Raw genomic sequence first — 26240 nt, forward strand, 5'->3', positions numbered from 1 at the left:
TATTATTCATCAATTTGTTGAGTACCAAGACCTGAATTTGTAAATATATCAAATTCATCACGACTTAGTATTGCTGAACGAACATCATCTAATGTTAATGATTCTGGACAACTAAAAAATAATAATAATAATTTTATATTAATCAAATGATAAATTAAATATTAAATATTAATTTTACCTTTTATTTGGATTTCTTTCAAATGCTCTGGCTAAAGATATTCTCAATAAATCTTCCATTAATTTTTCAGCAATCTGTAAAGATATTAATTGTTATTATACATATTGCAATTGTAAATGTAAAAATAAATAAATTACCTTGGCTAATAAATGACTTGCAACTGGATGACTAACACCAGTAACAATTTCTTCAGATCCAAATTTAACACCAATTTGTCTAACAGTTTGACAAACATACGTATGTAAACCTGTTATTTCTTTAGGCATTTCCAATTCTAATAGTCTTTTATTATCATCATTAATTATTGAATCAGTTTTTTCAATTTTAATATCTTTAATATCTAAACTTTCAATGTCAATTAATTCATCATCTGATAGATTATTATTTTGTGAATTTTTTGATGTTTTAATCCATTCATGAAGTTCAACTGGCTCAGTGCAAGTATTATAAATTAATTCTTTATTTTCTTGTTGTATTGATTTACCAGATAGCTTTGATGATTTTTGGGTATTATGATAATCATCAATTGACGGCCATACCGGAGTAAAACCATGATATCTACACCAAATCATGAGCTCTTTTAATGTCCAAACTTGTTCTTCAGGAATTTTTTTTCTCAATATAGATCTTATCATTTTTGCTCTGTATAACTGCAAAAGTAATTATAGTTTTGTTAATATTGTATATAAATGTTAAATAATTATTTAATAATTTACCTCAATTGCTCGTTGTTTTCCAGTATTGTAGGATAAAAATTCTTCCTCATCTTCAACAGCATAAGGATGAATTTTACGATAATCTGGATCTAATGCATATTCAGTAACAAGTGGTATTCTTTTAGCAATAAATCTAATTAATGCTTCAGTTTCTTTTATTTCAATATTTTCAAGTGATTCTAATATTCCATTAAAATACTGAGCACGATCCGAAATTTTAACTTTATTTTTTCCATTAATAATTTTACTAGAACAATCACCATTTACATGATTTCCATTTAAATTATTATTATTTATCAAGGGTTGTAATGAATCTGATGAATCCACAATTTTTAATGCTGGAATATTTGAATTTGAATTTAACATTAAACTTTTTGATGGATCAATTTTAATATTAATCATTAAATTATTTAATTTTTTATTTTTTGAATTTTTTAATAAACATTTTGATTGATTATTTGGCAATATTAAATTATCATTTTCTTGTTCATTAATATTATTTAATTTTTTTCCATTAACTAATTGTTTAACTGTGCCATTTAATAAATTTCTTTCATTTTCAATTGCTTCAAGACTTGTTGGTATATTAATATGAAGTGGTTTTAATAATTGTGATTTATCATTAAACACTCCATTTTTTTTAACATCACAATTTTTATTAGCATTTTCATCAACGCTATTTAAACAATTAATTTGTTTAACAGATATTCTTGAATTTGCTAAATTTTTATTATTTACATTTATTAATTTATCATTTGTTTTATTAACTTGATTTATTTTTGTTGGTGAATGTGATATTGTCACATGTTTTTCACCTTTATATTCAAGTTTATATCCTAATGATATAAAATTAACATAATCATGTTCATATTGTACATGTGATACTGTTTGAATTTTCCTATTTATTTTATCATTTTTTAATTTATTTACATCTGTAGCTATACTTGTGTCATTTATATTTTTATCATAATTTGTTATTAATTTTTCATGATTATTTACATCACGTACTGTGTCAGATATATTTGGACGAAATATATAAATATCATACCAATTTTCAGCTACTGGTCCTTGACGTGATGGATTATTTTTAAATAATTTTAAATTATAAACAATATCACGTGATTTATTAGCTGGATCATGAAAATATAAAGTTATTCTTATGGGAAATTCACCCCATCCTCTTCTCGTTAAATTAAATGGACGATTTGTTACAGTAACAACGTCATTTGGCTTGTAGCTTGGATCAAGAAAAAATTTTACTTTTGATACAAATTTTGATATATCTGGTTCTTCTTTTGGTCCATTAACATAAACTTGCCATTTATGAGTTGCACTATCATGACGTGAATCATCAGGTAATAATGTTGCAAAATTACCAACAATAATACGTTTAGCCATTTTATATCTTTCACCACGTGATGGTGGTAATGGATCTGGTACATTTTTTTTTGGTGGTATATAACGTGGAATTTTTTTAGGTGGATCAAAATCATTATTATTATTTGATTGATTTATTTCTAAGCTACGTTTTTCAGTATTTTTAATACCTTGATTTTTTAATGATTCAAGAGATAAATTATTTGATGATATTTTAGTATTTGTTGATGAATCATTTGAGGTAATTGATGATGATAATTTTGATGTTGAAGGAATTGAAATATCTGGTATTTGAAATTTTGATTTTGGTGATTTTCCAATGAGTTTTTTAACTGCTGGATGAAGTCTTGTTTGTCGAGTTGTTTGTGGTATTGATGGTTGACAATGTTTTTTGTTATAATAATCATTAACAATAACTGTACGTAAAAAATGAAGTGTCTTCAATGCATCATCAAGACGATTTTGAATTTTAACAATTTCTTTTTCTTTTGTTTCAATTTCTTTTGTAAATTCTTTATTAACTATTTGAATGATTATTTTTTCTTTATTTTTACGAGCTGTTAATAAATAAAATAAAATATTTTTATTCATAAAAAAAGTTATAATAAATAACAAAAAACAATAATTAATTAATTAATTATAAAAATATACCTGTTTCTTCATGAAAATTTTGAATGGCATTACTTGGACCTGGAATAGCATAATCTGGATCTTCATCATCCAGATTCTCCATGGAAATCATTTATATTTATTGTCTAAATTTAATTAATAATAATATTATTATAAATTTAATTGAAGGTTATGATTTGTGTATAAATTAAAAAAAAAATATTTAATCTAATTTTATAAATTGATTTACAAAAATTAACTCACGTGATTAATTGTTAATTAATGCTATTTATAAAAAAATATTATTCAATAAAATGTGTCACTGTTATTGTTGATAAAAAAAAAACAAAACAAAACACCGTGTTGACACAATGTTTGGAGCACACGTTAGCTTGACGAGAGACACAAGTGTAAATTCATTTGACACGTGGAAATTAAATATTGATTTTCATATAACACATTGCTAATTAATTTGAACTTTTATCTACACAATTTTTTAATTATTGTTTAAGTTTAAAATTAATTAAATCAACTGTTATAAATGATAAAATTTATTTAAAAAAATATATATAAACATTTGTCACTGAAGCATTGTAATTTTTTTTTTTTTCCTCTTCAGACTTTCTTTCTTTATTTATCGGTAGTGTAGAAAATTTATTATCTAAAAAAAAAAAAAATGCAGAGGTCTCTGGTCTTCCGGTATTTTACCCTTTTAAACTTGAGTCCCTTGAGGCCACTGGAGAACACAGGAGAACACTTGAGACTAAATCAGACTAAACACACTTAATTGTCGTTCATTGTCTTCAAGTCAATACATCAGTCAACATGTTGGGCTTAGTCCGTCAGCCATTACTTAAATCTGTCAGAATTGCACAATGTAAGTTTATTAATATATTTTTTAGATTAATTTTAAAATTTTTTAAAATAATAATTCATAATTTATTAATTGTTTTAGTTGGTGTTAAAAAATTTGCACAACCGATGCCAAGAGTACTTGAGAGATCACTCTCATCAGTTGTTGTTGCTCCTAAAAACTACCATTGGGCACAACCATCAAAGAAGTCGCCTTTTGCATCTTATTTTGATGACAATTTCCGACAAGCTAATTCAAACCGAATAATTTATATCAGAATTCAGCGAACCTTTTTTGACCATTTATGTGATTGCTTATCAATAGCGTGTCATTTAATGTTTTATGTATATCTATACTTGTTGGTAAGTTTTACATTCATCAACCTTTTTTTTTTCTATTTTAAATAACTGACAATATATTATTATAAATATCTAATTCTTACCTTTTTTTTTACAGTTAAAGTGGGCTCTCAATAAAAAAAAGGAAAAGGATAATGATAATGATAATGATGATACTTCATAATGCTTCATAATTCGTTGTAATTTATAAATATTTATATATTTACAAATTATATTAATAATTAAATAAAAAAACAATGTTTGTATTCATTGATAAATAAAATCATTAAATGTATTTAACAGTTGATTGTTATATTTATTTACATTTTTTATGTTTTTTCAGCTTGTAAAACTAAAAAAAAAAAAACAAAAAAAAGAAAGTTCAATTAATTTTGACAATTTGATTGAGTAAAATTAGATAGAGTTTGTGAGTCTCTTATCTAATCATGTATTTGTACTTTTTTTTTTATGATTATTTAAAAATAATTTAAAGAATTAAATATTATTTTTTATTATTTAAAAACTTTTAAATATAATATATATCGTATATTAGAAGCTTCTGAAATAACTTGTTGTTAAATTAATATTTGTTTATATATATGGGAATAGTTTGAAATTTAAATGTTAGTTTGATATTGTGGTGTTGGTTCAGAAAAATAAATAAAAATACTTGTCTTTATTAACTGGAAATTTATCATTTTTAATATTAATAATATTTATATTATTAAATTAATTAACTTTTTTCACTCAATAAAATTTTGGTGAGTTTTAAAAACAATAATAGTAATTTATTATAAATAAATAAATTATTTATTTATTTGTTTATTTACGTATTGCGGTAATCCACGGTAATCTTAAAAATAAAATAGAGAGGTCTCTGGTCTTCCGGTATTTTATCCTTTTAAACTTGAGGCTAAACACACTTAATTGTCGTTCATTCATTCATTGTCTTCAAGTCAATACATCAGTCAACATGTTGGGCCTTTTGCGTCAGCCATTGCTAAAATCTGTCAGAATTGCACAGTGTAAGATTATTCATATATTTTTTAGATTAATTTTAAAATTTTTTAAAATAATACTTCATAATTTATTAATTGTTTTAGTTGGTGTTAAAAAATTTGCACAACCGATGCCAAGAGTACTTGAGAGATCACTCTCAACAGTTGTTATTGGTCCTAAAAACTGCCATTGGGCACAACTATCAAAGAAGAAGCCGACTTGGGCATCTGATTTTGACGACAAATTCGAACATGCTTTTGGTTCAAACCAAACAATAATTAACATTTATATCAGAAGTCAGCGAACCTTTTCTGAGGCTTTATATGATTGGTTATTAATAGTGTTTTATTTGATGATTTATGCATATCTATACTTGTTGGTAAGTTTTTTATTCATCAACCTTTTTTTTTTATTTTAAATAACTGACAATATATTATTAAATATCTAATACTTACCTTTTTTTTTTACAGGTAAAGCAGGCTCTCAATGAAAAAGAAAAAAAGGATAATGATAATGATAATGATGATACTCCATAATTATTAATTCGTTGTGATTTATAAATATTTATTTATATATTTCTATAATATTTATATATTTACAAATTATATTAATTAATTAAATAAAAAAACAATGTTTGTATTCATTGAAAAATAAAATCATTAAATGTATTTAACAGTTGTCGATATATTTATTTACATTTTTTATATTTTTTCAGCTTGTTAAAATTAAAATTAACTAAAATCTAAATGTTAGTTTAATATATATATTTTGTGGGTTGATGGATTGGTAAAAAGATATTTTGGGAGAATGCATTTTTGGCTAAAGGAATGTAGAGTTGAAGACGACTGTGAGTTTGTATGTGGCCATGTAAACTTTGATCTGACAATGTCCAGCTTTGTGAACACATCAAAAGAATTTTAATTTAATTCTTTTGTTAATAATTTAAATTAACAGTCTACTGCTGAATTTATTAACTAAATTTACTTGATATTTTTTTTGAAATAAATTATCATCACGTGAAATTATCATCAGAAAAATAAATAAAAATACGTGAATCTTTTTTAACTGGAAATTTATCATTTTTAATATTAATAATATTTATATTATTAAATTAATTAATTTTCACTCAATAAAATTTTGTTGAGTTTTAAAAACAATAATAGTAATTTATTATAAATAAATAAATTATTTATTTATTTGTTTATTTACGTTTGTCACTAATTAAAGCATGGAATATTTTTTTTTATATTTTCATTCAACACTTGCTTTTTAAGGGAGACAGGTAGTGTAAAAAATTAATTATCTAAAAAAAAAAAATTGCGGTAATTTTAAAAATAAAATAGAGAGGTCTCTAGTCTTTTTTCTCCTGTATTTTACGCCATTTTACCTTTTTGAAGTTGAGTCTACTGTCTGCTTTGGTCAGCTGCTTTATTGGCATATTGTCTTTTTGAGAGTTGAGTCTTCAAGTCAACATGTTGGGCTTAGTACGCCAGCCATTACTAAAATCTGTTAGAATTGCACAGTGTAAGTTTATTATTAATATTTTCTAGGTTAATTTTAAAATTTTTTAAAATAATACTTGATAATTGATTAATTGTTTCAGTGGGTGTTAAAAAATTTGCACAACCGAACCCAAGAGCTATACTCCAAAGATCATGCTCATCAATTTTTTCAGTTGGTGTTAAAAAATTTGCACAACCGATTCCAAGAGTACTCCAAAGATCATATGGAAGTTATGTAGAGCCTAGAAGTGTGTCAAAAGAAGTCTTCATTATTATAATTGATACGTTGCAGAACATATGTCTTATAGTCATATTGTATTATTTGTACCGATATGTAAGTTTTATATTAATCAGCTTTTTTTTTTTTTTTTTAAATAACGATATATAATCAACTTACCTTTTTTTTTACAGTGCAAGTTGATTGACAAAGAACTGCAAAATGAACAAAATTCAACTGAAAAAAATGATACCAGTCCATAATTTTTTGTAATCAGATTATTGTGTAATTGGATTAAATTTTTTTTGAATCTTTTGGAGTTTTATATATTTACAAAATATATTAATTAAAAATAAAAAAAAAACTGTTTTCTTTTTTCATTGCAGAATAAAATGTTTAAATGTAATTAGCAGTTGATTGCGATTATGATGCCTATATTTATTTACATTTGTCACTGATTAAAGCATGGAATATTTTTTTTGTTTTTTTTATTCGACATTTTTTATCTAAAAAAGTGTAGAAAATTTATTATGTAAAAAATGGTAAAAAAAAAAAAAAAAAATTGAGGTAATTTTAAAACTTAAATAGAGAGGTCTCTGGTCTTCTTGCATAAAAGTGGCAGAAACCATTCTTGATGTTTTTTTGTTTTTTTGTATTTTACCCCATTTTACCCTTTGCTTCCAAAGCTGAGTCAAGTTGAGCTTAAATACTGTCTTGTATATGCTTGTATGCTGTCTGCTTCAGTCTGCTTCATTATTCATTTAGCTCATTGTCTCAATTATTGAGAGTTACCTGGAGTTATCTAAGTCTCCAAGTCAATATATCAGTCAACATGTTGGCCCTATTACGTCAGCCATTAATAAAATCTGTTAAAATTGCACAGTGTAAGTATATTAATATTTTCTAGGTTAATTTTAAAATTTTTAAAAATAATGCTTGATAATTGATTAATTGTTTTAGTTGCTGTTAAAAAATTTGCACAACCGAATCCAAGAGTACTCCAAAGATCATGCTCATCAATTTTTTCAGTTGGTGTTAAAAAATTTGCACAACCGATCCCAAGAGTACTCCAAAGATCATATGGAAGTGATGCAGAGCCTGAAATTAAGCCTCTCCAAACATTCATAATATTTGATCCAGTAGAACCAAAAGACCTCTTCATATTTATGATCAATTTGTTGGAGATCATATATAAAATAGTCATACTGTACTTTTTGTACCAATTTGTAAGTTTTATATTAATCAACTTTTTTTTTTTTTTTTAAACAATAATATATTATCAAATTAACTTTTTTTTTTTTTTTTACAGATGAAGTTGATTCGCAATGAACAAAATTCAACTGAAAAAGATGATACCAGTTCATAATTTTTTGTAATCAGATTATTGTGTAATTGGATTTAATTTTTTTTAACTTTTTGGAGCTTTATATATTTATAAATTATATTAATTAAAAATAAAAAAAAAACTGTTTCCTTTCTTCATTGCAAAATAAAATGTTTAAATTTAATTAACAGTTGATTGATATATTTATTTACATTTTTCACTGACTGAAGCATGGAATATTTTTTTTGTTTTTTTTATTCGACACTTTATTTATTTTATTATTATTATTGTTATTATTATTTTATTATCATTAATAATTAAAAAAAAAAAAAATTGTGGTAATTTTAAAACTGAAATACAGAGGTCTCTTGCAGAAATGGCAAAAAGTTTTCAGCAGTTTTCAGTGGTTTTCAGTCTGCTAAATAAGTGCTAACCAAGTGCTAACTGCTTGGGTCTGCTTGTCGCAGTTTATGCCTTTATTGCCTCATTGTTTTTTGTTGTCTTTTTGAGAGATAAGTCAATATATTTATCAGTCAACATGTTGGCCCTATTACGTCAACCATTAATAAAATCTGTTAAAATTACACAGTGTAAGTATATAATTATTGTCCAGGTTAATTTTAAAATTTTTAAAAAATAATACTTGATAATTGATTTATTATTTTAGTTGGTGTTAAAAAATTTACACAACCGATACCAAGAGTACACCAAAGATCATATGGAAGATATCAACAGAGTGAACCTGATGGTATTTTCAAAAAATTGGTTGGCCTCACACTTAGCGGAGCCATCATTTACATGCAGTATCATGTTGTAAGTTTTATATTCAACTTTTTTTTTTTTTTAATAACGAACAATATATTAACATCAACCTTTTTTACAGATAAAGAGACTGGAATCAAAATCCACCGAATAAACGTTGTTGCAATAAGATAATTGTGTAAGTGGTTCAAGTTTGATGAGAGACACAAGTGTAAATTCATTTAACACGTGGAAATTAAATATTGATTTTCATATAACACTTGCTAATGAATTTTAACGTTTATCTACACAATTTTTTAAATATTCTTTAAGTTTAAAATTAATTAAAATAGTACTTGATAATTGCTTAATTGTTTTAATATTATTAAATATAATTTAACTCATTATTAATAAAAAAAAAAAATACTTGAAATTTACTAAAACACACGTGGTTATGTATTGAGTCAAAAATAAAAAATCATTTTCATGAATGAAAAAATTAAAATATTTTTTTAAAATATATTATTCGTTGCCTTGAGTTGGTCTAATATTTTCCATTCATAGTGATGGACATAATTTTAATGACAATAAAATATTAAAACGATTAGTCGAGTGTGACATGGTTCGAAGATATTTTGTTAAAATATTTGTAGCATATTTTGCTGTGCCCACAAGACACAATGTACTTTTTAAAATTCCATTTAGAAAAAATATTCAATTATCGATAAAATATAGCAAAATTATTTTTCAATTCAATTACTCATTTTTTTGTTATTCAACTTTTATATTTCAAATTTTATTAAATTTTTCTTTTCCTAAAATTTTTTTTCCTTACAAAATTTTGTCATCTAATCATGGTTGATTTATCTAAACATTTTTTTTCATATTAAAAAATTGTACATCAATTTTAATGATAATATTATTAATATATATATTTTATTTTTAATTAAAATGGCAATATTAATTTGTGCAAATTATGGATTTATCAGTAAAATTGAAATGACGATAAATATTATATAAAATCTAAATTAAAAAAAAAGAAAAAACAAATTACAATAAAACATAGATAAAATTTTTCACAATTAAACAAAAAAATAAAAATAAAAATATTATTGAAATAAAAATTTAATTATTATTTCTACTTTTTTATACAGCACACAATTATGATTTTTAATGTAAAAAAAAAGGGAAGAAATAAAAACCTTTGAGGTTTTTTTTTAAACAATATGTAAATAATGTAAATTAAATTATTTACAATGATTGATATTATGCCATTGATTTTATAGGCAATCATTTAATAAATTTTCAATAATATTTAAAGAAAAAAAAAGTACTTTTAATTTTTCTTTTTTGTCTCAACCCATTGGGCAACCATTAGACGTCATTGTGATTTCATAGAGACAAGTTTCCTCGATCTTTTTCTTGTTTCAGTTCTTATATTTGTATACTCAAACCAGAGAACATTTGGAATCAGTGTTGTATCACGTAGCATAAAATACTCTGATATTTTCCTGCACAAAAAATTAAATAAACAAATTAATAATCAACAAATATCGTTTTAAAAAATTTAAAATTCATAAACGTACCATGTGACAATAATTGGAAAAAATGGAGTGAAGACTAGATGAGTTAATGTAAACCACAATATTCCCATTGTAGCACCAACAAGCATTCCACAAAATACCTGGGAAATAGTATGATACTGAAGATAAATTCGACTATATGTCACAGCAATTGCAACACCAACACAGCCTCCAACAATTGTCCATTTCCAAAATCTTTCAGACACTGTGCTGTTATTATTACGATGCATTCTTTAAATTAAATAAAACAAAAATTAATAAAATACATTCGTAATTAACAAGTATTTATATTGACGAACCTTATGCATACAAATAATGTTGTATAAGCAGCAAAGAACCACATAAATTGTGAATGAGCTGATGGCATTCCATACTCAACATAAACAACATCACGTCTTATTGGTCTTGCTTCTTTAATTGTGTATTTTAATGAAAGACCAACAATTTCATTTACAACAATACCCATAAAATAAAAAATCTGTAAAATATTATATAAACAATAAATTACGTATAATAAATAAAAAAAAAAGGTTTTAATAATTATTTGTTTACTTGATTAACTTACAGTGTGTAAATCACGTCTAAATAAAATTAATGTTATAAATCCAGCAATAATTGCAAATGGCATTAAACTTATTAACGCCAAAAACATGCCAATCATATCCCCTGAAAATAATAATATTTATATGTTAATTAACAAATGAAAAATAAGATAATTAGATATTTCTTTTGTTGTTTGTCTGGATGATATAGTGTGTATTGTTTTGACACAATAATGACAAAAAATATTTATAAAATTGTTATTTATTAATTAATTAATTTGTAATTACCTTCGGGGTATTCGACAAGTGTCAGTGACAATGGTTTCCATTTAGTATTTATTAAATTATTGTCAATAAACTGTGATTTTATATCATCAATAATGTCATCACCGGAGGACGCCATATTGCGTCTGCGTCACACTCCAGTCTCTCCCCAGTCCCCACACACTGCCACGTTCGATATATAGGTATATATTTTTTTTTATATTTATAAAATAGTCGATATTAATTATCGATATTCAATATCGATACTATGAAATGATATAAAAATAATATACTAATTTTTAGCTTAACAATGATTTATAAACAATTAATTATAGTGTCATATTTGAGCAACAAAAAATAGTGATTTGTTGTGACTTGTAACTGTATATAAACATGTGTTGGTGTACCATATGATCTATGTAAATAAAAACAAATAAAAATAAACAAAATAACTGGTTTCGACCAATCCACGGTGACAGTCTCGGGATGGCTCAAAAATGGTCGATTTAGTATCAAGTTAACATACAAGTTAGAAAGTAACTTGACTGATATTCTCTCTCTTTCATATAAAAAATAAAAATAAAAAAAAAGTTTACGAATGACGATTTTGTAGAATGACGGGAAATATTAGACAGGAAAACATGTCTAGTATGTTCAACATGTCATTAATTATTTTTTTTATTGGTGGAAAATATTGACTAGACTTAGAGAGAGAGAGCTGATGATGATAGATAGATAAATGATTGTTATTATTTATTATTAGTAGTGACACTTTGTAACGTCCGAAAGGGACGAAATCCACGCGCGTTTAAACGGTAAACATGATATATCAAGAGGTAACACACACTTGAATAAAATTGAATAAAATAAAAAACAAATAGCAAATAAATTTATTTATAATACTATAATTTATAACAATTAGAAATACTCTAGTCTTCTTGGTTGCATAAATATATAGCAAGAAAAAAAAATAATAGGTACATTAATTTATTTAATTATATTTATCATGGAGGTCTAGAAGTACACCAGATTCAGCTTGTTATTAACTTGATCTTTGTTTAATTTTTTTGATCTTTAATTACACATCAGTCAAGCTAATAAAACAGAAAATATATTTGCAAACAATTTTATTGATATTAATATTTATTTAATAAATTATTAATATCAAAATAATATAAAAAAATTAAATCAATAATAAATGTTTACCTATAGATATATTAATTCAAAAGATAAACAATAAAAAGATGATAATATTTATATTTTTAATAATTAAATAATTTATAAATTTATTTTATCTTAAATACAATAATATAAAAAAAAGTTTTTTTTTTTTTTATTCACAGTCGTATACATGGATATTTATAATAATAGAATTTAATAATAATAATAATAATAATACTGTTTTTTTTGGCAAGAAACATAGTGTTATCTAAATATAATAATATCAACAAACAATTTCAGTCAATTGATTATTTTTAACAACAATAACTCGTCCTTCATCTGATATATCAAAAGTAATATTATCAATACCAATTTTATTAACTTCAACAATATTATTATTATTAAATTCTTCAACAAAAAGTATATTATTGTTATGATTTGTATTATTAAAATTTGATGATGAAAATCTTCTTTCAATTTCTTCAAGTGTAACATTTTTTGTTTCAGGTAATATTGTTATTGAAAATATTGCACCAATAATACTTGAAATTGAAAATATCATCATTGTATTATCAAGACCAATATTACCACTTATTAATGGATATGTTTTAATTGCACCAAATGTCATAATTTGTGCAATACCAGTTGTAAGACCACCAAGTGAACCACGAAATCTCAATGAATATAGCTCAGATGATAATACCCATGGTAATGTTAAAAATCCAATCATTGAAAATGCAACATGACAACCAATACAAATAATTGGTAATGTTTTTGGTATAAATAAAAAATAATTATTATATTTCATTGATAATACAACAAGTATTGATGATATTGTCATACCAATTGCACTTGTACATGCTAATGGACGTCTACCAAAATGACCAGCAAGAAATGCACCAATAATTGATGCAACAAGTCTAACAAGACCAATAGCAATACTACCAATATATTCATCAATATCTGCACCAAATTCTTTAAGTACATTAACAGCATAAAATAATATAATATATATACCAGATAATTGTTGAAGACAAAAAAATATTATTAATATTAAAAATGGTTTCCATACATTTGGTAGAAGCAATGCTGTTTTAAGTTTAATTTTTGAATTTTTTTTACGTCTTTCAATTGATGCATCACCACATAATTCTTTGTATTCATTTTCATATGATATACCAGGACCACGTAACCAAAGAAGTGATTTTTTAGCTTCATTTAAATGACCATGACGTGCAAGCCAAGCTGGACTCTCTGGTAAAAATTTGACTAGAGCCAGAGATAATATTGATGGAATAATACTTATTGCAGCAGTATATTGCCAAGTTGTTAATGCACCAAGAACATAACTACCCAATACACCAAGTGATACTAAAATTGGTCCAGAACTTGCTAACCATGCTCGTTGATGTGGTGCTGCTGTCTAAAATAATAATTATTTTAAAAAAACAGGTATTATTTTTATGTGAGATATTAATTATTTTATTTATGTATTTTCAATAACCTCAGTAACGTATAGATAAAGTGCATTAGCCATTCCAGTACCAATACCACTGATAAATCTTCCCGTATAAAGCATCGGTACATTTGTTGATAATGCTATCAATAACCAACCAGCAGCATGTGGCAATGTTGCCAAGGCTATTGCTGCACGTCTACCAAAATATTCAGCTGTTGAACCAGCAATTAATGCACCAAGTGGATTTGATATAACACCAAGTGATGCTATCCATGATCCTTCAGCAATTGTTGCAAAATTATCATCAAGTAATTTTGGTATTAATACTGCACTAAAACCTTGTGATAAACCAACTGATATTTGGCCAGAGTGAGCCGCAATACCAACTCCAATCTGTGGTAAATATATTTAATAAATTAATTATCATTTATCTTTTTTTCAATATTTTAAAATAAATATTACACTTACACTTTTTGCATCTGCTTCAGACAATATTTTCCACCAAAATTTTGTACGACTAAGCATCATACAAACTATTTAAAAAAAAAAATAGAAAAAAACAATTTTTAACTTTGATTATACAATTGGTTTTTTAAATTTTTAATTAAGTTAATTTGTTGATAACGTTGCATCACATGCTGCATTCAAAAGTATCACATGATAATAAATAATAAAATTGAATGCGCACGTTAAATGAGTTTAATGAAATTATTGAATGATTGCCTACGATAATGAATGACTCAAAACAATTTTAAAGAGTCAAAAAACCCTCGTGACATTCATTCACTATATTTCTTAGCAATAAACTATTCTTCATCAGTTGTCACACACACAATATTAACACATTTAAAGTTTAAAAAAAAAAAAAATAATTTAATAATATAATTTATTGACCATAAATAAGAAAAATCCAAACACAATATAATTTAATTATTTTTTTTTTTTCTCATCAATTAAAATATAATAAATTACCGTTTAAATAATTATTAAAAAATTTAAATTTTTATCACATATAATTAATCATTTACAATTTTTTAAATGGAAACTATTGTTTTTTAAAAAATAAATAGATTTTTTTTTTTTTAATTTTTTAAAATTATTTTTCTTATTTCCGTTTTGTTGGCAAACTAAAATGAGTTAACACACACAACACGCTATTTTCACTCGACTGAGAAGAATAAGAGTCTGCTTGTTGGTTTATATACGGACAAGGCTTTTGTAAAAATCAAGAGAGCCCCAAGCATCATCATCATCATCATAAATGATCAACTTAATCATTGGTGTCGACAACCATAGTATACACATCAAACTGATACCATCATTTATATCAACAATATAAATATTATACATTTATTGTTTATAAAAAAAAAAAACCTTATATATTTATGTCTGTTACAATTAGATAAACATTTCTTCTTATTTTTTTTAACAGCCTTAAGGCATTTATAATAATCATTTCCGTATGAAAAATATTATGAAAACGGATTTTTCATTGAATAGAATTAAAAAAAAAAATTGTTTATATATTAAACAATTTATAATGAATAAATAAAAAAATATACATGTCGTTCAATGTCGTGAATAAAATATTTTCGAAAATTTATTGGTAACAGCTCAATCGAAATTTATATTAATTAAAAATTGATAAAAGTATTTCGACAATAAATTAATTAATATTATCAATGATTAATACGTTTAATCATTAATAAAAAAAATAATAAAAATATAAATATCTAATTGAAAATGTAATTAATTAACATATCCGTTAAGTAGATTTTTTTTTTTGTTTGTTTATTAATTTTCCTTGTTGGTTAACGATATATTGATTGTTTGTCAGTATCACATTGATTGTCCAGGATACAAAAATTGTTATCCAATTTGTTTATTTATTTTTTTTTAATGTTATGATATAAAAAAAAAAGATTAAGATTAAATTTCAAAAATAATAAATATTATATATTTTATATGCAATATGAAGGCGGAACAAATAAAAAAAAATATATATACCTTGGGGCGATTGTTTACTGAGCTGTTGATCGGTTGCTGCCCTCTTTTGCAATTATTTTATCATTTCACTTGTTAGTTCAAAGTATTTACTCATGATATGACTAAGTCCAAATCAAGGATATTTTTAATTTTTCATTTGCAACATATAGAACGGAAGTTTTTTATGTCCTTCCGGCCTGTCAAAATTTTTTTATATTTTTTTACACAATTTGCAAATGAATTTTTCATTTTTGAGTGACATGTTTAAAACCTTGGATTAATTAATGTCAATTTTTTTTTTTATATTCATGATATTTTATTGATTTTTTTATTTACAAAATTTTCTAATAAATCAAAATTGTGTAAATAATAATTTTGCAAAATTATCCAACAAGTTATTTGATAATTCAAAGAATTAATTAAAAAACACACAATTATTATTGTTATTTTTGACTATATTAATTTTTTTTTTCCTCAATTAACACATAAATAAAAAATAATAAAAAAATTAACTCCCGAAAATTGATCAATTGTTTATTTTATTTTAATGCTTGTGTATTTTAATTATTTCTACGATTTTTTTTTATAATAATTTATTTCCATATTTATCTTTGTGTAATCACAAATAAATTATAATTATTGTTGGAAAGTTCCATTTGTTTATTAATCATAATGATTATATTATAAAAATTTAGTTTGATTTGTCTGCTTTTAAAATTCAGCTGTTTTTAGAGGAAAAAAAAATACGGAAAAGTACAGCAGTCCTTTTTTAATCGCACGAATATACTGATAAGAGAAAAATTATCTATGTTACATAATAATTACATGTTGGTAAAAAATAATTAACAATAAGGACGTTATCGGTACTAATTTTCTTCATATTTATTTTCCTTTTTTTTTTTTTTGTTTTTCAATTATTTAAACTAGTTAATGATTTCATTTTTAATTTTTTAAATTTAATTTCCAATGAACATCTTGTGGTTTTTAAAAATATCTTGTTACAAAATTTAAAAAGACAAAAATCATTAAAATTATAATACGACATGATAATGAAAATTAAAATAAATAAAATTAATATTAATAATTAAAAATTAACAAGGAAAAAACGTGTATTTATTTTTGTCATTAAATGTAATTGTTTTTTCTTTTAATTTTTCAATAAATAGTTAATAACTTCATTTTATTTTTTAAATTTATGATTTTTCAAAAATATTTATTTGTCATTGTCATTAATCATGGAGCAATAAATATACCATTTACACGGATAAATTGCATATTTAAATCCAGTATTTAAATTTAAAAAAAAAAAAATTTGATAAAAAATGAAATTAAAATCATCAATGACTATATTTATGCAAACAATAAATCATTTTTTTTTGTTTTCAAATTTATCCTCTTACTATTCTCAATAATTATCATTTTAACTTAATAAATATGTTTGGCAAATGATTAAAAAAAAATCATGACAATTATAATATTACAGTGATGAAAATATTAACAAACAATACTGGTACCAGGCAAATATATACGACGTTTTATATAATGATTTTCCGGTCATCATTATATACATACACACACGTGTTTATAATTCTTCCAACAAATGCATATATTTTTAATTTGATGATTTTAAAAAATAATAAAAAAAAAAAATCATATGAAAAATTTCGAAATTCATTATTTTTTTTTATATTTAAAATAGAATTTCTCCTTGAAATTGAGTCGAGGTTTTTTTTATTACAAATATTTTGAGAATATCATCAACACGTGTAGGTGTTATTTTGATATTTTTAAATAATCATAAAATATTTGTTTTTAAAATAATAAAAAAAAATACAACAACTTGGCTCTGTTACAAATTAAGATTACTTGAAATTTTTTATTGTACAATGACGTCTTAGATTGTGCATTATTTTGTGATAAATTGAAATCAAATAATGTCACGAACAAAGTTTAACTTATTGAATTGTTGTTGTTTTATATTTTCAAATGATTTTTTTTTTTAATGCATAAACTTTAGTATGTTTGACGTAATAACTACATAGAGATACAATATGAGTTTTGTTAAATTATGCAACTATTAAATGCTGAAATGCAGCCAAGTGAAAACCTTGACAATGACCACTAGCTAAAAGTGGAGGTCGGAGTATTATTTATTTTTTTTTTTATTTACAATTGTTCTGGTGTATACACCTCTAGTGTCATTAACTCTTGATAAATACTAACTGGTATTTTTCAACTATTATTATTTACACATACTTGTAAATATTAAATAAATATTTTTATAAACAAAAATATATATTATTTACCAAACAACAAATAAACAAAATAATTATTTTTTAACATGACAACACCAAATTGTCATTGTTATATTTTTTAAATAATTATACTGTTATATATTTTTAAAATTTAATAATAATAGCTCAAAAAAAAAAAAAATACATGAAGAAGATGATGATAAAAAAAAAAAAATTACATTTAATTTTTAAGTTTTAACACATGCGGTTTGGTGATAGAAAAAAAATATAATAATAAAATTAGAAATGGCGCTGCTCATGCGAGCGACCGCCAAAAAATATCAAATAATAACAAATATTTATTTAAAATTAACAAGTAATGAACATAATTATGTATATTTATCAACAGTGTTTAAACAATCATCAATTTATTTATCTTGTCATGGTATGCATACAAGAAATTCTCATACAAAAATAACTGATGACAACCAAACCTCAAAATTGCTAAACACAACATTTGGTAAGTTATTATTATAAATTTAAAAAAATAATCATAATTAATTGACAATAATTTTATTTAAATATTGCCCCAATTATTGTTAATATTTTTTTGTAAAAAAATAATTATAAATTTTATGTATTTTTGTTTTTATGATATTAATTTTCACCGCGTGATATAACCTGATATTATAACCTGATATATTTGTTTATTTATAATGATATTTTTGATAATATATTTTTATTAAATTAATTAATTATTGTTGTTGTATTATTCAAGGTAATATTAAAGCTGAAAATCAATCACTGGCAAGTACATTTGATAATTTTTTAAACAATAGAAGAAAAGAAGCAACAAAAACAATTATTGTTGAAGTACAATCATCTGATTCTTGTAATGATTTGTACAGTTATTGCTCTAGTTATGGACCAATTCATCTCATGCACCACTACACTGTTGATAAAAATGTAAGATAAATTATAAATTAACAATTAAATGACATTTTGATAATTAATTTGTATATATTTTTGGTGGTTTTAGCATTTCTTTTTGGTTGAATTTAAAAATATTGAGAGTAGAAAAGCCCTCATGACAGCAGCTACTCATATTCATCATCAAGATATAATACCAGTTCAATCACAAATGTTTTCATTTAGAAATATAGCTGGACAAAAAAAGACTAAAAAAATACAATTGAGTTCAAGTGATTTAGCTAATATTCATGTGCCAACAATTAACAAACCAACTGTTGAAAAAATGTCATCAGCATTGATGAATCATACAAATGTAAGTTAATATTATATTAATCAAAATAAGAAAAGCTATATTAATTTTGTATTTAATATTATTTAGGATATAACAAAACAAATGGAAATTTTATATGACATGTGGAAACTTGATGATATTGGTACGAGATTAAGATTTTTTACAGCTCATCAAATGGAAAATAGTTTTACAAGTTTATTTCCAAATAATATTGTATTACCATTTGGTTCATCAGTAAATGGTTTTGGAAAAAAAGGTTGTGATTTAGATTTAGTTATGAATTTAGATAACAATATAATGGTAATTATAAATTTATAATTATTAATCATAATAATTAACAACAAAAAGTTATTAATTTATGTATTATATTATTCAAGGAAAAACAAGGAAGTAGACTTGTATTTCGTACAAAATCAATTGTGTCTGATCAACGTTCACAAACTAAAAAAACAATGGAATTATTGTCATTTATAATGCAAACATTTATACCTGGTATTAGTAATGTTATAAGAATACTTAAAGCACGTGTACCAATTATTAAATATGATCATTTGCTAACTGGTTTAGAGTGTGATTTTAGTATGACAAATATGACTGCTGTTTATATGTCAGAGTTATTATATATTTATGGTGAATCATGTGAATTTGTTAGACCACTTGTATTTACAATTAGACAATGGGCTTCATCAGTTAATATAACTGGTGTTGGTACACCTGGTACAACAATAAGTAATTTTCAAATAACATTATTAGTATTATTTTATTTACAACAAAAAAAAATACTTCCATCAATTAATGTACTTAAAAGTCTTTCACGTAAGTTGATAATACAAATGTTATTTTGTTAATTATAATTATTGATGATTATTAATATGATGAATGCTATTTTTTAGGTCCAGAAGATGTTAGAATATCTGAAACTTGTGACTGTACATTTCTTAGAAATGTAAGTTTATTTCCAATAATGAAAAATAAAAATAATGAAACACTTGAATCATTATTAACTGATTTTTTTGTTTATTATTCAACATTTGATTTTTCAACAAAAGCAATATCATTGAGAGATGGTATATCATTATATAAACCAAATACTGATAATTTATATATTTGCAATCCACTTGAAAAAGCATTAAATGTCAGTAAAAATGTACATGCTACTGAGGTTGTTAGATTTATTGAAGCTGTTAGAAATGCTGCTGAATTAATAAATGAAGGAAATGAAAAAGATTCACGTGGTTTATTGGATATATTTGCTGAAAAACAACCACGTAAAAAAATTACATTTTTTAATAAAAGTTTTAAACGTGTTAATGTTGCTGATTTGTTTGATGATAAAATCAATGATGAACATAAAAATAATATGACAAATGAAGATATTAAAAAAGAACGAATTAGAAAAAGGTGATTATTATGTTGATAAGTGTTTTTTTTTTTTTTTTTTTTTTAAATCTGTAACTAACATAAAAAAAAAAAATAATAATGATTTTGTATATAGTTTATTCTTGATCGTGTTGTTTTTCTTTTTTTTCCAGTTTCACGCTAAAATTTTAAAACATAACGAGAAATTAAATAACTTCAAGAAAATATATTAAATGATTTTAGTTTTTTTTTATTTTTTTTTTTTTTATCTTCTTCTTCTCATTTGATGAAGCCTGTTTTTGACAATTGAGTATACATTTATGATCTTTAACATTTATTTCAATATTTAAATGATTCTCTTCATTTTGTTTTGTATATATATATTTGTTTTTTTTATATATTAAATATTCATTAATCAATCACGTATATACTATATATTATTTAATAATAACGTCCCTATAATGAGCCTCCCAAAAAATTACCGAATAATTAAACACATTCGGTGTATATTTTTTTAAATTTGATTTCAATTACAATCAGACATAAAATACTCTGAATTGCCTCTTAAATTTTAAAACATTTTTTTAATTCCTATGAATAATTTTATGTTTAATTAATTTCAGTGAAACTTTATTTTATTTTTTTTTAAATAAATTCGTTATTAGTGGCAGTGTATAATAAACTAGCTACACAATATTTTAATTTTTTTTTTTTAATTTTAAATATTCAAATCTCGCCACGTATTTAAAACATTTGTGATTTTTTTTTGTGCTTTTTTTTTTTTTCATTAATTTATCTATTTATTATTATAGTTTATCAATTTTTTTTTTCTCCTCAATTTTAGCTTTTTTTTTTTCGTTTAATTTATCAATTTTTTCTACAATAAAGCTCTAATTTTTTTTTTGCATTTTTAAATTTATTATTAATTGGCAGCTTTTGACGTTTTTAAAAATTAATTTAAATATTAAAAAACAACAACAACAACAATAACAGAAAATTAAAATTAAAAAAAGAATTTTCAACGTAACAATAATACTTTCATGATTAAAATTTGTTTTTTTCTTTTTTCATAAAATTTTTTAAAAACAACTGTGCGTAATTCTTGATTTGTTATTATTTAAAATACAAAAAAAAAAAAAAAAGAAAAATAAATAAATAACGTTTAATATTTTAGTCTGATTAAAGACTAATTAAATATTAAATTTAATTAGTTTTACTTTTACGATGATGACGATGTTGAAGTGCATGATTATGTCTTTGAACTCTATTTTCTTGTACAGCAGCAACAAGTGTACGTACAGCTTCTTCATGTCCTTCAAAACTATCAGCTTTTTTAAGTGGTCCAAGACCAGTTGCTTGAGCTTCAGCAGCAGCTGTTGTTGATTGTGAACGTTTATTTTTAGGTCTTGGAAATGTTTCCCATGAACGTTGTTTTTGTGATAATGTTGATGTTGATTTTGATTTTGGTGTTGGTGCAAATAATAAAAATAATGTTTTTTTATTATCTTGTGATGATGAACGTATTGGTGTTTCACCAATACTTGATCTACGTGAATTACCAGAACCAGTTGTACTTAAACTATCACAACTAGCATGACGACGACGACGATTTTCTTTATCATTACGATAAAAAACATCTTCAGAATCACTTGCTGGATAAACACGTACTGATTTTTGTGATGATGGCTTTGATGATGCTGGTAATGTTTGGGATTTTTTTTGTTTATTATCTTCTTGTGGTACAGCATGTATTTGTGCTTGTACACGTGATTTTTTAGCATCACAAAGTGTTGATGCATCAGATATACGTTGATACTCACTTTCTTCTGTTGCACCAGCTTAACAAACAACAAAAAAAAAAATTATCATTTATTATTCCACTTTGTAAACCTATTTCAATCAAATATTTATTTACCTTTTGAATGTGTTAGTTGTTGTTGTTGCTGCTGATGTGAATCATTTTTTTCTTGTTCAATAGCATCATTATTATTATTGTTATGATTATTATCACCACCACCACCACCACTATTACCTTTAAGACTACGATACAATGATCTTACTTTATTACTTGCTGAATGTCCTGGTGGTGTTTTAGTTCTTGTTTTATCATTATCAGGTGATTTTCTTGATCTTCTTGAACCACTTCTATCACGTCCACTATCTTCACGACCTGGTGATTTTTTTCTATCCTCTCTTGTACGTGCTTTTTCAATTAGCTGACTTAATACACCACGTTTACCCTCTGATGATTTATTTGTTGTATCATAAACAATAATATTACCACCAGAATCAACAACAGCACCAACACCACGTGATGTTGGTGTTCTACTTCGTACTGGTACTTCTTTTGATTCTAAAATTAATTTATACTTGTTATATAAATTAAAAAAAAAAAACAATTATTATTAAATATAAATTACCTTTCATGTAGAGAATATTATCAGCACTACCAGAATTTTTAGAATGTCGACAATCTTTTGTTGGTACTGAACCACCACTATTTTGTTGATGCTGTTGATGCTGCTGTTGTTGCTGTTGTTGTTCTTGCATTTGTACACGTGTAACATGATCTAATAATGCTTGAAGATGTTGATGACTAGCAGCATCAGCAGCAGCAGCACTTAATTCACCAGCACTTATACCAGCTGAAAATGATTTAACAAATGGCTCCAATTGTTGTGTTAAATTTTGTAATTGTTTAACTTCACCACGTAGTGTTAATATATCATTCATTTGTGAATGGAATATTTCTTTTTCAATATGTATTTTACATAATTGTTCTTCCCATAATGCATCAAATATATTACGTAATCTTTCAAGTTCAACTTGATGATGTTCTAATTGTTGTTCAAGTAAACGACAATCACGTGCAACATGATCATAACGTGAACCAAGTGGTGGTGTATTTGCTCTTCTTAATAATGATACATCACGATGTAATTCACCAAGACGTTCTTTAACTGTTATTAATTGTTGACTTAAATCTTTTAATTGTGAATCAAATGTTCTACAATGATTTGAAAATGGACCACTATCTGGTGGTACTGATTTTGGTGTTCTTGGTGTTGTTTTTGTGCTCTAAAAATATATATATAATTTTATCGATAATTATATCTGTATATAGTTGAATGAAACATTGGAACAAAGACCATATCAAATAATAGAAAAAAAATAGTTTAAAAAAGTTGAATTGTTCTGAATACTTGAAGAAAAATCTCAGTTATTTTTTTTTTCTATTACATTGTAGTAGTGGAATAATAGGATTAAACGGATGTTGATTTTTTTTTTTCTTTTTATTCTTTTTAAAATGACTGGTTAGATTTATCAATAAGTCTAATTTAAAGGAAAAAAAAAAAACAACTATAAAACTCAGAGGTATTATAAAAAGTTTAAAGACAAAAAATCATATAATCTTGTAACTTTAAAAATACTTGGAATTATTTTTTGTGCATGATACATTGAAAATTAAATTGATCGTTTTAAAAATAATAAACATAAATAAAATTGCATACCTGTAGTAATTGAGGCTCTTGTTGTTGAATACCATGTGTTAGATCATAAAGCAATGATAATTCTTTATTTGCTTGTTGTTGTTGTTGCTGCTGTTGTTGCTGTTGTTGCTGTTGCTGTTGTTGTTGTCCACCAATAAATGGTTGTAATGCACGTGAAAATTCATTTCTATAATTAATTTTTGAATGTACATTTAATAATGGTGATCTGGACGGATGTCTAAGTTGTGCAACACGTCCAAGACGTTCAATCATTGGATGTGCAAGTTCTAAAAATTGATATTTTGTTGCACCACTTGTAAAAACAGTACATAACATTAAATGTAATTGTAATACTGGTAATGATGATCCTAAATTTAATAATTGATTTCTAACAGTACGTTCTTTAGCTTCAAATTGTCGTTCAAGTTCACTAATAACTGTTGCATGAGTTTTATTAACAGCATCTTGCATACCCTGACAATAATTATTTAATGCACGTTTTTCATTATCTAAACTATGACGTAATTCATCAAGTTGTGATTTTAATGCAATTAAACTATCTCTAACACCAGCTTGTAATTCACATATTGAATTTGCAGCACGTTCCATTTTTTTAGATGCTTGTTGCCATGCTGTATCAATATCAACACAATGAATTCTAGCTTCAGCTGGTATATCACGAAAACATGTTGTACATAATAATGTTTTACTACTTTGACTATACATTATGTATAATTCACCATGATTTGAACAACGACGTTGTCCATCTTTTGAACATTTACTCATATGTACAACTTCATGTGTTGCAAACATTTTAGCACGATGAGCATGTTCACGACAAAGGGTACACAATGCTTGACCTTAAATTAACAAAATAAATACATCAATTATTAAATCAATCTTTTCATTATTTTTTAAATAATAAAAAAGACAACTTACCACATGTTATGCAAAAAAACATTGTTGTTTTATCACGTTTGTCACAATTTGCGCACGCAGGATTTTCATTGTTTGCTATTTCAACGAGTTGTCGAATCAACTGGTCAACTGGAGGTTGATGACTACCCTCCTTGAGTTGTGTAACTTGTCTAAAATATAAATTATTTATTAATATAATAATTAATCTAAAATTTAATGTTTATTTTCAGCAACTTACCCACAATGTGGACATGTTATTTTTCCATCATTATGTGGACCACGTAGACACCTTGCACAAAATGTATGAAAACACGATAATAAACATGGATCAGCATAATAATTTTGACAAACTCCACATATTAAAGGATTTCTTGGTAAACCAGATAAACCAATACCACCATCACCATCAAGGCATTCAGCCACTCCACTTCCAGAACATGCCATTATATTTAAATATCAATTTACAATCAAATAAACAATTTATTTATTTTTAATTTAATCAATCAAATCACATTGTCCACATCTGCATCTGAAATAAATTTAATTGTTTATTAAATATTTGAAATTGAATAAACAAAAGACACTCCCAAAAAAATATATATAAAACTAAAAATTTAATTTAAAATAATACTAATTAAAATTTAGTACAAAAAAAAATATATATAATTTTAAATAATATATGTAAATTTAATTTTTATAAATTATTTTAAAAAATTATTTATGTTAATTTGTTGATTTACCCAAGACGTTGTACCGTCTGGCGTACAGTGTGCCACAAATCACAATCCAATAATCTACCCAACACATTTAAAAAAAAAAAAAAAGGTATCTAATATTATATTGTGATTATTATTTATCGAATCATGATGATTCTATCATTTCACTGTGTAAAATCAGCGAGATGTCTGACGTTGGTTTATGTCGAGGCCTTGCCTCTTGGCCACAAACTGGGAGTTGAAGTATTTTCTATCCTCATTGCACCCCTTGTACATATACGTATTTTTTTTTTTTTTTTCCATCAATTCATCTTTTGCTTTTTTTTTTTTTTGTTACTTTCAACCCGCACATGCATCCAGTGAGCTTATCAACAACGCGTCTGCGTAATGTTGAATTGTTACCACCCTT

At 24.4% G+C, this 26240-nt stretch overlaps 7 protein-coding genes across 9 annotated transcripts; 3 read left to right on the top strand and 4 right to left on the bottom strand.

Moving 5' to 3' along the window:
* Window positions 1–2: 2 nt before the first annotated feature.
* On the bottom strand, window positions 3–3384 carry LOC122850664 (YEATS domain-containing protein 2-like). Its single transcript, XM_044149795.1, has 7 exons — window positions 3145–3384; window positions 2923–3026; window positions 1540–2828; window positions 895–1296; window positions 316–828; window positions 179–252; window positions 3–111 (listed from the first exon to the last, which is right to left on the bottom strand). Exons 2-7 carry the CDS (start codon window positions 3011–3013, stop codon window positions 3–5), a joined length of 2478 nt encoding a protein of 825 aa, XP_044005730.1. The 5' UTR covers window positions 3014–3026; window positions 3145–3384.
* Window positions 3385–6275: 2891 nt separating this feature from the next.
* On the top strand, window positions 6276–7077 carry LOC122849846. The gene is made up of 4 exons (XM_044148688.1): window positions 6276–6352; window positions 6468–6594; window positions 6674–6906; window positions 6984–7077. Exons 2-4 carry the CDS (start codon window positions 6543–6545, stop codon window positions 7050–7052), a joined length of 354 nt encoding a protein of 117 aa, XP_044004623.1. The 5' UTR covers window positions 6276–6352; window positions 6468–6542; the 3' UTR covers window positions 7053–7077.
* Window positions 7078–7430: 353 nt separating this feature from the next.
* On the top strand, window positions 7431–8209 carry LOC122849848. The gene is made up of 3 exons (XM_044148689.1): window positions 7431–7673; window positions 7750–8015; window positions 8099–8209. Exons 1-3 carry the CDS (start codon window positions 7622–7624, stop codon window positions 8153–8155), a joined length of 375 nt encoding a protein of 124 aa, XP_044004624.1. The 5' UTR covers window positions 7431–7621; the 3' UTR covers window positions 8156–8209.
* A 1408-nt stretch (window positions 8210–9617) lies between these two features.
* On the bottom strand, window positions 9618–11434 carry LOC122849850 (dolichyldiphosphatase 1-like). Its single transcript, XM_044148693.1, has 5 exons — window positions 11268–11434; window positions 11003–11103; window positions 10737–10915; window positions 10441–10668; window positions 9618–10365 (listed from the first exon to the last, which is right to left on the bottom strand). Exons 1-5 carry the CDS (start codon window positions 11380–11382, stop codon window positions 10236–10238), a joined length of 753 nt encoding a protein of 250 aa, XP_044004628.1. The 5' UTR covers window positions 11383–11434; the 3' UTR covers window positions 9618–10235.
* Window positions 11435–12111: 677 nt separating this feature from the next.
* On the bottom strand, window positions 12112–15307 carry LOC122849849 (facilitated trehalose transporter Tret1-like). Of its 2 annotated transcripts, XM_044148690.1 has the most exons (4): window positions 14836–15307; window positions 14332–14396; window positions 13909–14256; window positions 12280–13827 (listed from the first exon to the last, which is right to left on the bottom strand). In XM_044148690.1, the coding sequence occupies exons 2-4, from the start codon at window positions 14389–14391 to the stop codon at window positions 12688–12690; spliced, it is 1548 nt and encodes a 515-aa protein (XP_044004625.1). In that variant the 5' UTR covers window positions 14392–14396; window positions 14836–15307; the 3' UTR covers window positions 12280–12687. The 2 variants fall into 2 exon arrangements, with proteins under 2 accessions (XP_044004627.1, XP_044004625.1); XM_044148692.1 differs by having other exon boundaries at window positions 12112–13827; window positions 14332–15307.
* Window positions 15308–17958: 2651 nt separating this feature from the next.
* On the top strand, window positions 17959–25438 carry LOC122849852 (poly(A) RNA polymerase, mitochondrial-like). Of its 2 annotated transcripts, none has more exons than XM_044148695.1 (7): window positions 17959–18603; window positions 18862–19049; window positions 19123–19368; window positions 19435–19647; window positions 19725–20163; window positions 20241–20748; window positions 25346–25438. In XM_044148695.1, exons 1-7 carry the CDS (start codon window positions 18390–18392, stop codon window positions 25398–25400), a joined length of 1863 nt encoding a protein of 620 aa, XP_044004630.1. In that variant the 5' UTR covers window positions 17959–18389; the 3' UTR covers window positions 25401–25438. The 2 variants fall into 2 exon arrangements, with proteins under 2 accessions (XP_044004630.1, XP_044004631.1); XM_044148696.1 differs by lacking the exon at window positions 25346–25438 and adding an exon at window positions 20880–21128 and having other exon boundaries at window positions 17960–18603.
* On the bottom strand, window positions 20945–26108 carry LOC122849851 (RING finger protein 207-like). The gene is made up of 7 exons (XM_044148694.1): window positions 25856–26108; window positions 25354–25644; window positions 25137–25285; window positions 24219–25057; window positions 23127–23784; window positions 22622–23059; window positions 20945–22544 (listed from the first exon to the last, which is right to left on the bottom strand). Exons 2-7 carry the CDS (start codon window positions 25557–25559, stop codon window positions 21910–21912), a joined length of 2925 nt encoding a protein of 974 aa, XP_044004629.1. The 5' UTR covers window positions 25560–25644; window positions 25856–26108; the 3' UTR covers window positions 20945–21909.
* Between the last annotated feature and the right edge of the window lie 132 nt (window positions 26109–26240).

Source organism: Aphidius gifuensis, linkage group LG2, assembly GCF_014905175.1.
Source record: "Aphidius gifuensis isolate YNYX2018 linkage group LG2, ASM1490517v1, whole genome shotgun sequence".
Lineage (NCBI taxonomy): Eukaryota > Metazoa > Arthropoda > Insecta > Hymenoptera > Braconidae > Aphidius > Aphidius gifuensis.